This window comes from Aulonocara sp. 'chitande type north' Nkhata Bay, linkage group LG5 (assembly GCF_057382095.1).
Source record: "Aulonocara sp. 'chitande type north' Nkhata Bay isolate Kocher_YH1m ecotype deep benthic linkage group LG5, A_spYH_male_GT1.1, whole genome shotgun sequence".
Lineage (NCBI taxonomy): Eukaryota > Metazoa > Chordata > Actinopteri > Cichliformes > Cichlidae > Aulonocara > Aulonocara sp. 'chitande type north' Nkhata Bay.
The window spans coordinates 24,294,086-24,308,478 of NC_141348.1; the positions used below are offsets into that span (position 1 = coordinate 24,294,086).

At 37.2% G+C, this 14,393-nt stretch overlaps 1 protein-coding gene across 5 annotated transcripts in view; it reads right to left on the bottom strand.

Annotated features, from left to right (window-relative positions):
• Window positions 1-1,182, bottom strand: part of rad18 (RAD18 E3 ubiquitin protein ligase) — a 45,768-nt gene extending 44,586 nt beyond the window's left edge. For 2 of the 5 annotated variants that reach the window (XM_086292346.1, XM_086292349.1), the window contains exon 1: window positions 1,021-1,171. In XM_086292346.1, coding sequence (XP_086148472.1) covers window positions 1,021-1,071 — 51 coding nt within the window. In that variant the 5' untranslated portion in view covers window positions 1,072-1,171. Of the gene's footprint in view, window positions 1-757; window positions 954-1,020 lie in introns of those variants that run through there. The other 3 variants (XM_086292348.1, XM_086292347.1, XM_086292345.1) reach the window with 3 other exon arrangements.
• Between the last annotated feature and the right edge of the window lie 13,211 nt (window positions 1,183-14,393).

The following is a 14,393-nucleotide window of genomic DNA, read 5'->3' on the forward strand; positions in this document are numbered from 1 at the left end:
CTAAATAACAGGAAACTATCTAACCCTCCTGTCTCAAGCTGAATGTTCTCTTGTAAGAATGTTCAAGGTTCCACAAATTTTTTTTAATGTGATGTTTGCATAGCATTCAAGAATACAAGTTGTCCTTTCTTTTCTGACCGCAGACAATACTGTGCACACATTCTGAGTCATCCCTCATGTCTTTATTTTTTGCTTCCATGGAGCCAAGCTTTCGTGTAATTAAAAAAAAAAAAAAGGGCTTTCAAATTTTTCTCTGGTCACTGACAGCTTTTTCTCTCATTTTCAGCACCCTCCTTGTACCTGACCATTTTCAGAGGAATGTTTTACTTTTCTTCTTGATTTTTAAGCCACTTAATACTGACCTATAAATAAACCAAGCATAAAAACCCCACATAATTCAAGGGATAAAACAGTGTTGTTTCTGCAAATTGACAGATAAATTACCACAGAACCAAATTTAAATTGCATATTTAGCCACAATGTTAGCAGCTGGCTGAATAAGGTCAAAATTTGCTCCCATTTCTTAAGCTGAATCTATGAAAAATTATAATTATAATTTTATACAGCACTGTTCTACTGTAAATGCCTTCTATCCAACATTCACACACCAATGGTTACATCGGCGATCAACTTGGGGTTAGTATCTTGCCCATGCAGACTATAAGAGACAGGGATCAAACTACCAACCTTCTGATTATTAGACGACGTCCTAAACTACAACCCACAACAAAACAGTATGTTTGCACCAACTACTCACTTTCCAAAGCACTATTAGGACAGTGAACAAGTAGAGGTCAAAATTAGAAAGTCTCAGCGGTAGTCAAATTAGATCGACTTATGTCATTGTTGCACTGTATTTACAAGGTTAGCAAACGTTTCATCACTAACTGTAAGCACGTCAGATACTCAAGTGAGTTATAAAGATTGAACGAATGTGATGTAAGGGGGTTTTCAGTTAGCTGGGGGCTAACAGCCAGCATGTCAACAAAACATTTGAAATCAAACATAGCTACAACCTACTTTCAGACATGCGAGACTAGGTGGTAGATCCGCTTCCGTCTCGAAGGCCATTTTCTCCGAAATAACGCGCAGATTCTTGACAAAGTTAGCCTCAGCCCTTTTTTTTATTCGGCGCTCAGCTGTGAGAGTCCCGCTCACAGAACGGGATACGTCTGACGTCATTTGACAACTTCCGCTGAGCCACAAATATGTAAAGATTGTAGCTGTGCTCGTCACTCGGTCAGAGTCCGGGTTACATTGTTTCAGTTTTATTTAAGAGGCTGTCTTTATTGTTTGGACTTAAAGGCATAGCAGTACTTGTGCTGCCTCGTATCTTTCTACGGGTGCAGATTCAAGAATATCAGATTTGATATACCTGCATTTTATACACAATGTTTTACTGCTTGACGAATCATAGAAAATAGCAACAAAATAACAAAACAAGGCTTTTTTTCAGTTAAAGTTTGACAGTGGTAACAACTTTTTCCAGAATAATTACAATATATGATGGACAGCAGCTTTTGTCTGTCTCTTTTCCTGATGTACTTTGTTATATGATTTTATATATAACTTCCCGTTTCTACTGAGTTTAATACGTTAATATCAAGCTACAGTATAATTTAGCATACTAATAATATACAATACACATGTACTAACAATTTTAACCAGCTTTAGTTATTCGGTTTATCAGGACTTTGCAGGACTAAGATGCAAAAATCCAGCCCTTTCAGTTGTACTCATCGAAGCAGCAGAGCCAGGGCCAGATGCAAATCCAGCATATCCCCATTCTAGCAACCTCTTAGCAATTCCAGCCCCTGCAGACACCAACCCCCGAGCCCTCGTCTCGTTTCCACCTCCCAACCCCAGAGCCAGGATCTGGTCTTCACCAGCAGGAACAGCTTTATTCTGGGCAATCAATTGCTGTCTTCTTTCTCTCCTTGGCCATCTCTCTTCAACCGACAGAAGTGGTGGGGGAGGATGGTGTGTTCTGGGAGCAGGCCGTGCATAGGGGGGTCTTAGCTGATGGCACTGAGAGACACGTGCAGCAGGCCCCCCTTATAAAACAAAAATGATGCTCACCGGTATATTATGTAAAATACTGGATGTTTCACCTCACATTGAATGAGAGGTGAATCACCTCCTCAAACCTTAAAGAAGTCCAGTCACTTTCATTCTAAGCTCCTTAAACTACCATGACCTGGATCACAGAGAACCTACACACACATTGTGTAATGCTCACTCACTTTCACATTCAGTAGATTGTTAGACTCTCCGTATCAGGAAATGGTATGTGTGTTGCTGTTGTACTTAACAGTCCTGTGATAGCCACTTTGACTATAATGACTATATGTATATATCAATGAGGCTGTGCTGCACATCTGTTGCTATTATGCAATAACATAAAATACCTCTTAGTAATATACAGCACATTTGATGTGTAATTTGTGACATGAACAAAGTTACCACTGGAATAAATCAGTTTAATTTATATTATGGATTAAACATGAAATACATGAGAAATTTTATACAAAAAAAAAATCCGTGGACACTGAAAGATCCAAAAGTCATAAAGATTGTGTTTTTCTGGCTCCAGTGGAGGGAGCTAATAGGGAAGACAGCCACTGCTAACTCCAACCAGGGAATCTGAGAGTGGAAAATGACTATTACAAAATAAATGACCTTCTTGTGGTGGATGTAAAAGGACAGGCTCTTCTTTTGTGGTGTCCACACCATGACAGCCTCGTGTTTTTAGATGACACTAACACAAGTGATTCTGGATGACAAGTGTAGCATGAAAAAAATGGTACAACCAGTTCTTAGCTTGACTCATGCTTTATTATGATAGTTATTCATGCCTTTGGCAGTTGTTTTCAGGACATTGATGGGAAAGAAATAAGTTAATCAATCTTGTTCTTACAGTGGAGAATGCTCAGCAGATTTTTCAGAGGCCTTAAATGCAGACAATGAAAACCATCTCCCTTATTGAACTTTAGACTAGTAAGTGCTTACCAGAGATCCACAATAACCCATGTAATGTACAGTGTAAACCCAAAGAAGTTAGCAGAACTTCAATAAATTAAGGCAATCGATTGCCCTAAGGTTATTAAGTTTATGAACTTAAAAGTTGAAGCTTATAAGAACTCCAACATTTGAATTACGTTTGACTAAAAGTAAAATGTTTAATAATTATATTCACAAATATTTATTAAATACAACTTAAAGTCTTGATTTATGTCTCTAATGTCATGTTCCTGGGTCTGTTGACCCGCGTTTTAAGTTTTAGTTTATTTGGATGTTGTTTATGTTTAAGTTCATTAGATTAGTTCATTTGGTTATTAGACTCCTTGTGTTTTCTTCCCCTGTATTTAAGTTTCCCTCACCCTTTGTGTTTCATGCTGCGTGTCTTATGTTATCAAGCTTGTATTGTCATGTCTGCGTCTCATGTTTCCTGTTTTATTTTGAAGGAGTGATGTGTTCTTTGCTCATTGTATTTAGTTTGACTTCCCCTGTCCTGTCATTAGCCTCATGTCAGTCAGCTGTTCCCCCATGTGTTCCCACTTCCCCTAATCACCTCCTGTGTATTTAAGTCCTCTGTTTTCAGTGTGTTATTGTCAGATTGTCTTTGTTGTTTCTAGGCCAAGTGGTCATGTCAAGTTTTCTTATATCAGGTCCATGTTCCTGTTGTAGGTTTTTATTTAATTTAGCTCACCCAGTTTAGTTTATTGTTAGCCTTGCCTTTTGCCTGCAGTTAATTTGCCAGCCTTAATCAACGGCTCGTGTTTGGTTATTCAAGTCATGTTTTGTTTCGTCTGCATTTGGGTCCACCTTTCACTCTACACACAGTCGACCCCGCTGATTGTGACATCTAATGTGAATAATGTGGCATAACTTAAAAGAAATGAGTACAAGTCATTTTTTGAGTTATGAAAACTGCGTATTTATTGTTCACTTTCATTATCTTTTTTTAATTAAACAATAGTCAAACATCAACATTGAAAACTCAAAAACAAATCACACAAAACTATTTCTATAGTAAACTATATTTAAGAAATATTAAAATAAATCATTTTAAAAAGACTTTTAAGTGCTAAAGACATGGCGTGTACTTTTGAATATCTGAGTAACAGATTTGATTCATTACACTGTAAACTGTTGAAACTCTAAAATGTACATATACCACTGTCCTGGTTCTGTGATTTGTTAATACCTGCTTGGTTAACCTTCATATTCAAAACAGTGACTATTAGAATTCTATTGTAGTCCAGTGATTGCAACAAAACAATGAAAATAACTCCACCAAAAAACAAAACAAGACACTATGCTTGGATACAGTGATCTGCACACTTAAGTCTCTAAGTTGGGGAACAGTTTACCAGCTTCCAGACTACTGTACTCTGATTGAATACAGTGTTATTCAGTCCCTTGGTAATAATTGTAGTGGTAGATATAGTGTAAAGATCACTCCAATCATTATGAAGAAGTTCATCAGCAGTTCTTGGGAGACCTCCATAAAGTTGTAACAGACTAGGTCGTTGTCATGGATTACTATAACAAAAAAGAGGTGGCTCAACAGGCTCGTCCTGAATGAATGTAAGCTTGTGATCGAAAATTAATCAACTATTTCACAAGATGATTTTGTGACAAATCATCTCTCCAATTCATGATCACTAGCAGTGACCCAGATGATTCTGCAAATCGTCATAATATTTTTATGTCTTTAAGCGTCACCCAGAAACTTTTGGTGTGTAGGAGTTATGTTTGAAAGTTATGTAATATTTTAGCTACAACTCTATATTTTTGTGGTCGTTTTGAGAACAAATTACATGTGGATCGGTAAAAACAGATGATCTATGTTCTTCATAGTAATCAGTTCTGAGGCCACCAAACCCAAGTGACAAATAGAGAGGGAAAGCTGAGATGGTTTGGATATGTGCAGAGGTGGGATAGCAGATATAGTGGACAAGGGATGTTGAAGCTTGAGCTGTAAACAGTAGAAAAGGCAGGAGAAGAAAAAGAGGAAAACAAAAACTGAAAACAAAGTGGGCAAATGCTAGAATTCAAAATCTCAGTTTGAGGTTTGGGTTAAATCTCTTTCCATTGTGAAAGTTTTAAATTTCAGCCGAAACCTTTGCTGTATTAACTGTATTGGAAATCTTCTATTTGAAAATAGGTATTGGCTGAATAAGACGGCTGTGAAGCTTGGCGTAGAACGTGTTGGGCATGCTCGAAATGCTTGCCCAACACCAGGCTATGCTGTGGTGAGAACAGGAACCTGTGTTGTTTATTAAAGTGAGTGAAGTGGGTAGCACATTTGGTTTCTTGTAACATTAGCTGTTGTTGCAAAAGACTGAAACAAGAACTTTTAAAAGGCAGACGTGCAGCAACATATTCCTGATGAAAAAGGTTTTCATCAGAGGGTAAATCTTCATTAAGACACACATCCACACATGTGCAATAACACTAAGTGCAATTCTCTTTTTCTGACAATGTTGTATTTTATTCTGTTGTATATAGTATTTTATTCTATTGTGTACAGTATCTTATTCGTATTCTTATTATCTTATCCTATTTTGCTACTGTAACTTTGCACTGTCCACTTTCTGCTGTAACAAAACAAATTTCCTAACAAAGGTTATCTTATCTTATTAACTCCATCCCCTTAAATTTGAAAGAATTTTACATAATACTTGTATACAATAGAGAACATTTATCAAAAAAGGGGGGGAACTTAGCAGGCTGTCTCAGCTACTGTGATGAACTCAGCTAACTTATTAGCTGTTAGCCAGCTGAATGAGAATTGCTTTGCTGACATTTCACTAAAAGAGCTTAGGAAAAAATAGAAAGCTAAAGAAAATTTGAATGCTTATTGCAATACAAACGATGCTGGTAACGAGTGATAAATACAGAACCACCTAATGGACCTGTCACAACACCGGTGTTTGTAGGTTTTCAATGAATCCCACCCTCTCACTTTTCAAAATCAAACAACTGCAGACAAGTGGGCAGACCTCCATATTTAAGAGGAAATGACCTCACTAGTGAAGCCTTACAAAATTAATTAAAAAAAGATCACTTGACTGTTTCTAAAGCTTGCAGTTGATGTAGTTTTTTATGGGAAAAAAATAAAAATAAATAAAAGTCATTAATAAATGAATTGCAGTAAATTCATTATTTTTAAGTCAAACTCTTTTTTTTAAATATTTAAAAATTTTATGTAGTGTTTTAAAAAGAAAGAAAAGCAACCAAAAAATAAAGCAAGAAACAAAAACCAATTAGTTAAACTATTTGTACTTAATGTTAGTGCAAGAACCTGTGAGCACCTGATAAAAGACATTTTACTTTTACTCCATTGTCTTTTCTCAGAATCTCAAACAATCCAGCTCTTGTATCATTTAACAGCTGCTGTAAATCTTTGCATCTTTGCTGTGTTTTATACACTTGACTGAATGCACTTAGACTGAATCGTGAAGGTTTGGTTAACGTTTTTCTTTAAGTCATGATGTTTAAAGAATCCACAGAGCAAGAGACAAGGTATACCCTGGACAGGTCGCCTCTCTCTCGCAGGGCCACCACACAGAAACAGACAATAGTTCACACATAAAGTCAAATCAAAATCACCATTTAACCTGAACCCATGCAAGTCTTTGCACTGTGGGAGGAATCCCTGAGGAGTACCCATGCAGACACAGTGAGAATATATAAACTCCACACAGAAAGGTCCAAAATTCAAATACAGGACCTTCTCGCTGTGAGGTGACAGTGCCATTAACTCCACCATGGTTAACAAAAAGTTAAGCAGAAAACATCTTCCAACTCTGACATTTCACTCTGACTGTGTTTTACTTTGCCTCTTATGGGTGTACTGTACCAGCAGACAAAATGAAATTAGCCCTGTCAGGCAGCTTTAGCTTCAAAATAATACAAACTGGTATCTGCAGAACAGACAAACACAAAGTAAATGCTTTTCACTAATAAGTCATGAGATAAGATGCTGACCTTGGAAGTAAAGCCACTGCCTCGATAAAGAGATATTTCCAATTTGATCAATACAACACAGGGCTGGATTTGAAATGCCAGCTGGCAGTTTGTAGCTTGTGGCCATTCCAAGCCCCAATGTCATTGATCATGTATCCTTAACAAGGCACTAAGACCTTTGTAATGCTGCACTTTGGGCTTAATTGTTCCCAGAACATGCATACATGTTGCTCTTAAATCTGAAGCTCAAGTCTGAAAGGACAGTTTCAACTATCCTTGTGTAAAATAGCTGCCATTATAAACCGGTGTCTGTTTTGTAATCATTGCAGTTTGATTAAATTCTCTTGTAATGGTTCCCTGCTGTTATTTATCAGATGGCTCCAGCTTATATAGATAAAGTCAGTGGAAGTGGAAAGAATACTACAGAGTCTACATCAAAATTCTGATCATGGGGCAACTTTTTTGGATTTGAAGTGGATTATTTTGGGATTTCAGCCTTAAATGCAAGGATATCAAACAAATAGCAATGAACACAGTTTAACCTGAAATCCTTGTGATGATTGAAAAAACTCACTAATTATTCAGCACTCTTACAGCTTACTGGACTCTTACAGCCGCTGTATCGCAGATATTCAATGATTTAATGACCACCTTTATATACACAGATGTTGAGCATTAATCACAGTAAGTGTCATGGAAAAGGTCATGCCTCTGTAATAGGTTGCTATCTTATTTTTTCTTCATATATAAATAATATATATAAATAACGAACAATTTTTCACCATCCATTATTTCCTGTGTGACCGATGTTTCACCTATTAGACTGCAAGGCAGCCAAAAATGTCATCTGTGTCACTGACATTGTAAATGTCAAGGCAACACAAGCTTCTACATTTCAGTTTGTTATGTTAGGTCTGATTCACTGAATTAATTTGGTTATAGATAATATTATGCAGCTTTATTTTGCTTTTTCCCAGCCAAAAGTCTTCACACTAAAACAATGTTTTCAGTTCTCTCTCTCTCCCTGTGTGTTTGTGTGTGTGTGTGTGTTTGCCAAAATTCATTTATCTCTTTGAATATTACATCTCAAAAGGCTGAACCATGCTTTAAGTTTGCAAATCTATACCAAATGAAGAAATCACTGTCATGGCCCTGTACACCGACCAATTTCAAAATATGTCAATCTAAACTGCTGTGTGATAAATGCTCAAAAAAGAAGCAGAAAAGGACAAATAACACAAACAGATATGGAACCATGTAGAAGAGACTAAAAGTCTGATTAGTGCAGTTTAGCCATATGGCCATCCAGTCAATTTTCAGCACTCTATAGAGACATTCTTATGGGCTTGGAAACTGAGGATGTTTAATCACTGGATGCTCCGCCAAGTGGAAAATATATCCCTATATTAGTAAGATGACATGATGTACTGAGTGCCTGTAAGAGTCTCCAATTCAGATTTTCAGGAACTGTGTTACAGATTAAACCCATTACCAGCTATTTTACTCTGTTTCTAGTTCAGTCTGTAATTTTGAGATGTTCTTTTCAGAGAACTGAATTACTGCTTATGTGTGTTTAAGGATTATCTTTGGTGCAATGTTTTCTGATATTATGAAGCTGTAATCTGTAATATTATGTTTTATTTTTTTTATCTGCCCTGTGGTCAGAGCATTTTTCTAACGTTCTCCTCACATGGAGAAAACATTATTATGATATACTGTAGATGGAATCACAAATAGTTGGCAGCAGGTCAAAATGAGCTGTTCAACTTTTACTTTTTATACTTTTGGAATATTTGCTGTTATCCTGACAACAAAAAGAAAGAAAAAATGTCTCAGTATTTAGCACCATATAGATTATTCACAAAGCTATTTGTCTTTAACTGTTAAACTTTAACTGTTGTGATTCATGCTATCACTGCTTAATTATAAGTTACTGCACAGAGCGCCAGCTGGCAGGGAAAGCAGGTTCTCTCTTCTTAAATTGAGGTTGAATAAAGGCAGCAAGCCAAAACTATTTAGTTAAATCTTAAAAGTCAGCTACAGAGATTTTTACAGAACTTTAAGACCAACACTGTTTTGCACAAAGTCTCAATTTTAATCTATGTTTTACCCCCAAAAGACCCTGTCAAGGACCCTAAATATTTTAAAAATTCTCATGTTAAAAGTTAAATGCACTGTCTGTCTTCATATATGGACTATATTCAAATTTGCAAAAGAAGAAGCATCTAAACGTGCACAAACATCATTCTGTCCAATGCAAAACAGTGAAATATCAGAATGAAAAAAAACACACACAAACACATTTCTGGAGCCAGATTTTTAAAAGATTATCTTATTCACACGTTTATAAAATTAATCACAGTTTTAGCCTTTTCCGCATAATTTGTAGTCATTATTTGTAATTCAGAGTCTACAGTAGAAACTGAGCCTTGTGTTTATGATTTTTACATTGAGAAATGTCCGACAGGCTGCTGCTCCTTAGACATTATGCAGAACCTTTGAACTGGGGAGTCTGTGGGGAAATCATGATCAGCGTTTCTTCAGCGAAGTGTAGCATTTTAATGTGGATTCAAACAAGCGCCACTCATAAGAAATTTGTTAAGGATGCTAGCTGGGCTTCCACATTCACGATTATATGTAGCTTTGTGGTGGCCTGTCCGTATACTTTCACTGAAATCCATTTCACTAGATGAGATTGTGCCGCTCCAGAGACTGAAAATATATATTCTGTTTTTTAAACAGCTACCCATTAAGCAAGCTCCAACAAACACATCATGAATCACTGCTGCATGCTGTTTTATTTTCTTATGTGCAGAGAAAAGAATCTCATATAAAACTAAATCCAGTCATTGTGTTTTACCTGAAAAGTACCTGTTAAATTAAAATAGTTATGTTACAAACTCTAAGATAAACTACAGCTCTTTTTTGTGGTTATTTCTCAATTTCATATTTTTATTTTTTATTTTTTATTTTTTTTTTACCTCACATCATTTTAAAAATTGGTTATTAGATAATAGTAACAGTACCTCTTTCGGCTTTGGAGAGACGAGGCACTGAGTTTGCCAGGGGAGAGTGGGTTGGCAGGAGAGCACCAGGTAATAGATGAGCAGGGTTGCTAGCAGGCACACACAAGTGATCCAAGCACACAGAAGGAACTGTTTAGCATGAAGGAAAGTATAAGGCAACAAACTACCAGCACAGCAGACAGAATTATTGGGTGAAGAGTGACTGGAGAAGTTAGAGATGAGATGATGAGGTGCAGGCAGGTGAGAAAGCCAGACAAAGGAGGGGAAGGGAGGAAGCGACACCCAGAGATGCAGACAGACAACATTAAATGTGCGGGCAGACACACACACGGATACACACATGGACACACAGACACACGCAGCTTTTTGAGCTGGCAGACACCCTTGTCAGTCTACACTTGTGAAACATCCATGCCATTTAGTTCAGTTGAAATTTTATATTGCTGCAATGGAAAATTGCTTTAGCTCATTTGAAACTGTTTATTTCACTTTACCCAAAATTAAGAATCCCATGTGGAAAAATCAACAAATACTTTGTCCTTAAGTTAATATGTACTTCAAGTGTATTTCAGTGACCTGACGGCGAGCACTGGCAGGGTCATGTTTTTTTTTTTTACTTTTCCAGTGCATTCAAAACCATCAGGCCGACCCTTTTGGGTGATAAGCTAACAGCAATGCAGGTGGATGCTTCTCTTGTGTCCTGGATAGCTGACTAACTGACAGGAAGACCACAATATGTGCGTTGTCAACATCTGACAAGGTGATCAGCAACACAGGGGCACCACAAGCGACCGTCCTCTCCCCTTTCCTCTTCACCCTCCACACCACAGACTTCAGCCACAGCACAAAGACCTGCCATCCTCAGGTTTATCTGATTACTCTGCGGTGGTTGGATGCATCAGTGAGGGTGATGAGATGGAGTACGGGGCTGTGGTCGACTCCTTTGTCACGTGGTGTGCACAGAATCATCTGCAGCTCAACGTAACAAAGACCAAAGATTTGATTGTGGACTTTAGGAGGACCAGGAAACCAGTGATCCCCGTTTTAATCCAAGGAGTTGGTTTGGACATTGCGGAGGACATTGCAGGGAACTGTACACATAGATAATTAACTGGACTGTGCTAAAAACACCACTGCACTCTACAGGATGGGCAAGAGTCGTCTCTATTTCCTAAGGCAGCTGAGGTCTTTTAACATCTGTTGGAAAATGCTCAAGAATGTCTATGAGTCTGTTGTAGCAAGTGCCATCCTCTATGCTGTTGTATGCTGTCGCAGATGCTAACACACTCAATAAACTGATCCACAATCACAGTAATGTTGTGGGGATGGATGTGGAAACCCTTAAGGTGGTTTAGGAGTGGCGGATGTTGTCCAAGATAAGGACATTTCTGGACAATACCTTCTACCTACTCCATGATGTGCTGGCCACTCACAGGAGCACGTTCAGGCAGGGGCTGAGATTACCCAAATGCAACACCGAATGACACATGAAATCATTCCTGCCTGTGACTATCCCCTCCTGCATATAAAGCACAGTGCAATAGTGACATCCTTTTGCACACCCTCTACAGTGAAAATAACAAATAAAAAGTTTTATAGTTTACGGTTTAGAGTAAAATGTCAAACATACATATTTAATCTCTGTAATATTCTGGATATTTATAATTGAGCCATTTGTATATATTAGAGCTATTTCTTTTATTTTTTAACTTATACATAATATACTGTATTATTTAATTTAGTTCAGTCTGTTACTGCTCTTATTGTTTTGGAGCAACTGTAACCACATAATTTCCTCAGGGATTAATAAATGATTCTGAATCGTTTTGCTTAATTTTGTCTGATGTTCTTTTTTTTCTCTTTAGCAACTGTTGTGTAAATAGCACTGATAACTTCAGTACTTTATTTTTTAATTTCTATTGATTTTTTTGTACATAAAACGCAGCCTTTGTTTAAAAAACACTCTATAATAAATTTGGTCCTTGAAAGGAGAATGTATCTTTGTTTCTAGCAAGCTGATTGCGACAAAATTTTGGTTTTACCTTTAAAAAAATCTGCTTTTTTAAGCAGATTTTTTAAAGGTAAAATTTGAGCAATTTTTTAAAGTTGGTTTAGAGAAACATTTTTTTCAGTGTATATTGATAGCCCAGATACCTGAGTTTCTATAGTATTTTTTTGTAGTCTGACATGTGGTTTACAACCAGTGATTTAACACATCTTTTTCTAAATGTAACTGCAGTTTGAGTTGCATTAGTTCATGCAGTCAACATTCAAAGAATATACAATTTCATAGACATTCAACTATTGAATGAGAGGCTCAGAGTACATTTAATACCCTTATATTAATGGTCTATTTTCCGGGAAGGTTTGATTTAGCTCAATAAAGGAATTGATGATAAATATTAAGTACTAACAACAAATAAGATTTGAGCCCAAATATCTGCAGTGAAACATTTGGTTTGGTTTATTTTATATGAAATCTCACCATTCAAAGAGAGTCATCACAACTTTACAACAATGCAATAAAATAAATAAATACACAAATAAACAACTGTAAAATCCCAGAGCTTTCATGTCCACCTATTTGCTGTCAGGGTGTAATCAGTAATATTTATTGACCTGGTTTCATGCAAGGCATGTCATGTTTTTTTTGTTTTGCTTGACTTGTAGGAGGATGCACATAAACAATAACATTTGCAGGGCCAACATGTCTGTAGATCTTTGTCTTGAAGCTACGTTTATTATGCATGCTGTATATGCACTACCCTGCTCCACTCCTGCATTTCAAAGATACAGGCATAGCTAGAAATGTCACTGAATTTGGAGGTGTTGAAATCTACTATAGCCATGCAAGTCTGCTGACTGAGTTGTTGTTGGAAATAAAATGTTTCCATTTCTAATTGAGGTCAGAACTTGTTTTTTTTTAATAAAGAGGAATCACTAAAATAAATTTAACAATTGGCATACAGTGTAAAATATTATGTATTTGAGGCATCTCCTCTGCACTCTCATTTTTATCCAACAGACTGAAAAGCTATGAAAAATAATAAAGCCTGATGTTCTCATCTTTCCACAGAAGTGTCTTTCTTGCCAAATCTAATTTCAATCTGTTCTAGGCTCTCTCTCAACTAAAACATCTCTGATTCAGTCCCTTTCATATTCATGTACAGTGCCAAAGTACTATGGAGAAGAACTACTTACTCACTCACTCTGTGTGATTTTAGTTTACTGTAATGTGCTGTAGTGCATTGTAATTCTGTAATGACATTTGTGGGGGAAAAGAAAGACTTCATAGCACTCTGTGCAGTCATGTGAAAACAACACACATTGTGATTCGATACCTTCTATATCAAATTTCAGCAGCAATATTTGAAGTAATCATTTTCTGTATGACTCTGTGAGTCTCTCAGATCACTGAAGGAATTTTGACACACTCTTTTTTACAGCAGTGCTTCAGTTAATTGAGGACAGTAGGGATTTGTTTTGTGCACAGGTATCTTAAGATCCTGGCACAGTATTTCAATCAGGGCGAGGTCTGGACTTGGTCATTGTAAATTTGCTGCTCTGCTTGGGATCATTGTCCTGTCACATGACCCAAAGTGGGACAAGCTTTAGCAGTAACCTTTGTTGGACAGATGGCCACATACAGAGGTTTACAAGGTAGACTGAATGACTGCAAGTTGCCCAGGTCCTATGGCTGCAAAACAAGCCCTAACTATCATCCGTCCACCACCGTGTGCCACAGTTGATATGCTATGTTTGGTTTTTGCCAAGCATAGTGCTGTGAATTATGGCTAAAGATCTCCACTTTGGTCTGGTATGTCCAAAGGAAGTTGTTCCTGGAGTCTTGTGGTTTTTTTCTTCAGGTGCAACTTTCCAACGCTAAGTTTTGATACCATGTTCTTTTCTAGGGAGAAGAGGCTTCCTCCTGACAACCCTTCCAAACAAGCCATGCTTGTTCAGTCTTTTTTCTTATCGTATTGCTAAAGGAGGAGACCTGCAGTCTGAGACAGTTTCTCCAAGCATGGCCTGACCTTTGGCTGAATTTTCCGAGATTCCCACTCCTGAGAAGATGACATTGCATTAATACACACCTGAATGTGTCAAACCTGTAAACTGCCAAAACCTCTGGTTTTACTGAGGCGCTCACAAATTTGATCAGCATCACCTGACTGCTATTTACCATCTTAACTTCTCTGAAAACAGTAAAGATGTACTTAATATTTCACAGGACTGCTTAGAGTCCTGTGAAAGCTTCCTTCCTTCACATGACTGTAGGCTGAAATAAAAAATAAAAAAATCAAACCAGGTGGTGCGTTCCAGTTTTTCAGGTCTCTGCTTTGGTTAATGTAAATTAATTTTCTGACATCATCTCTTTGCGCATGACGAAAA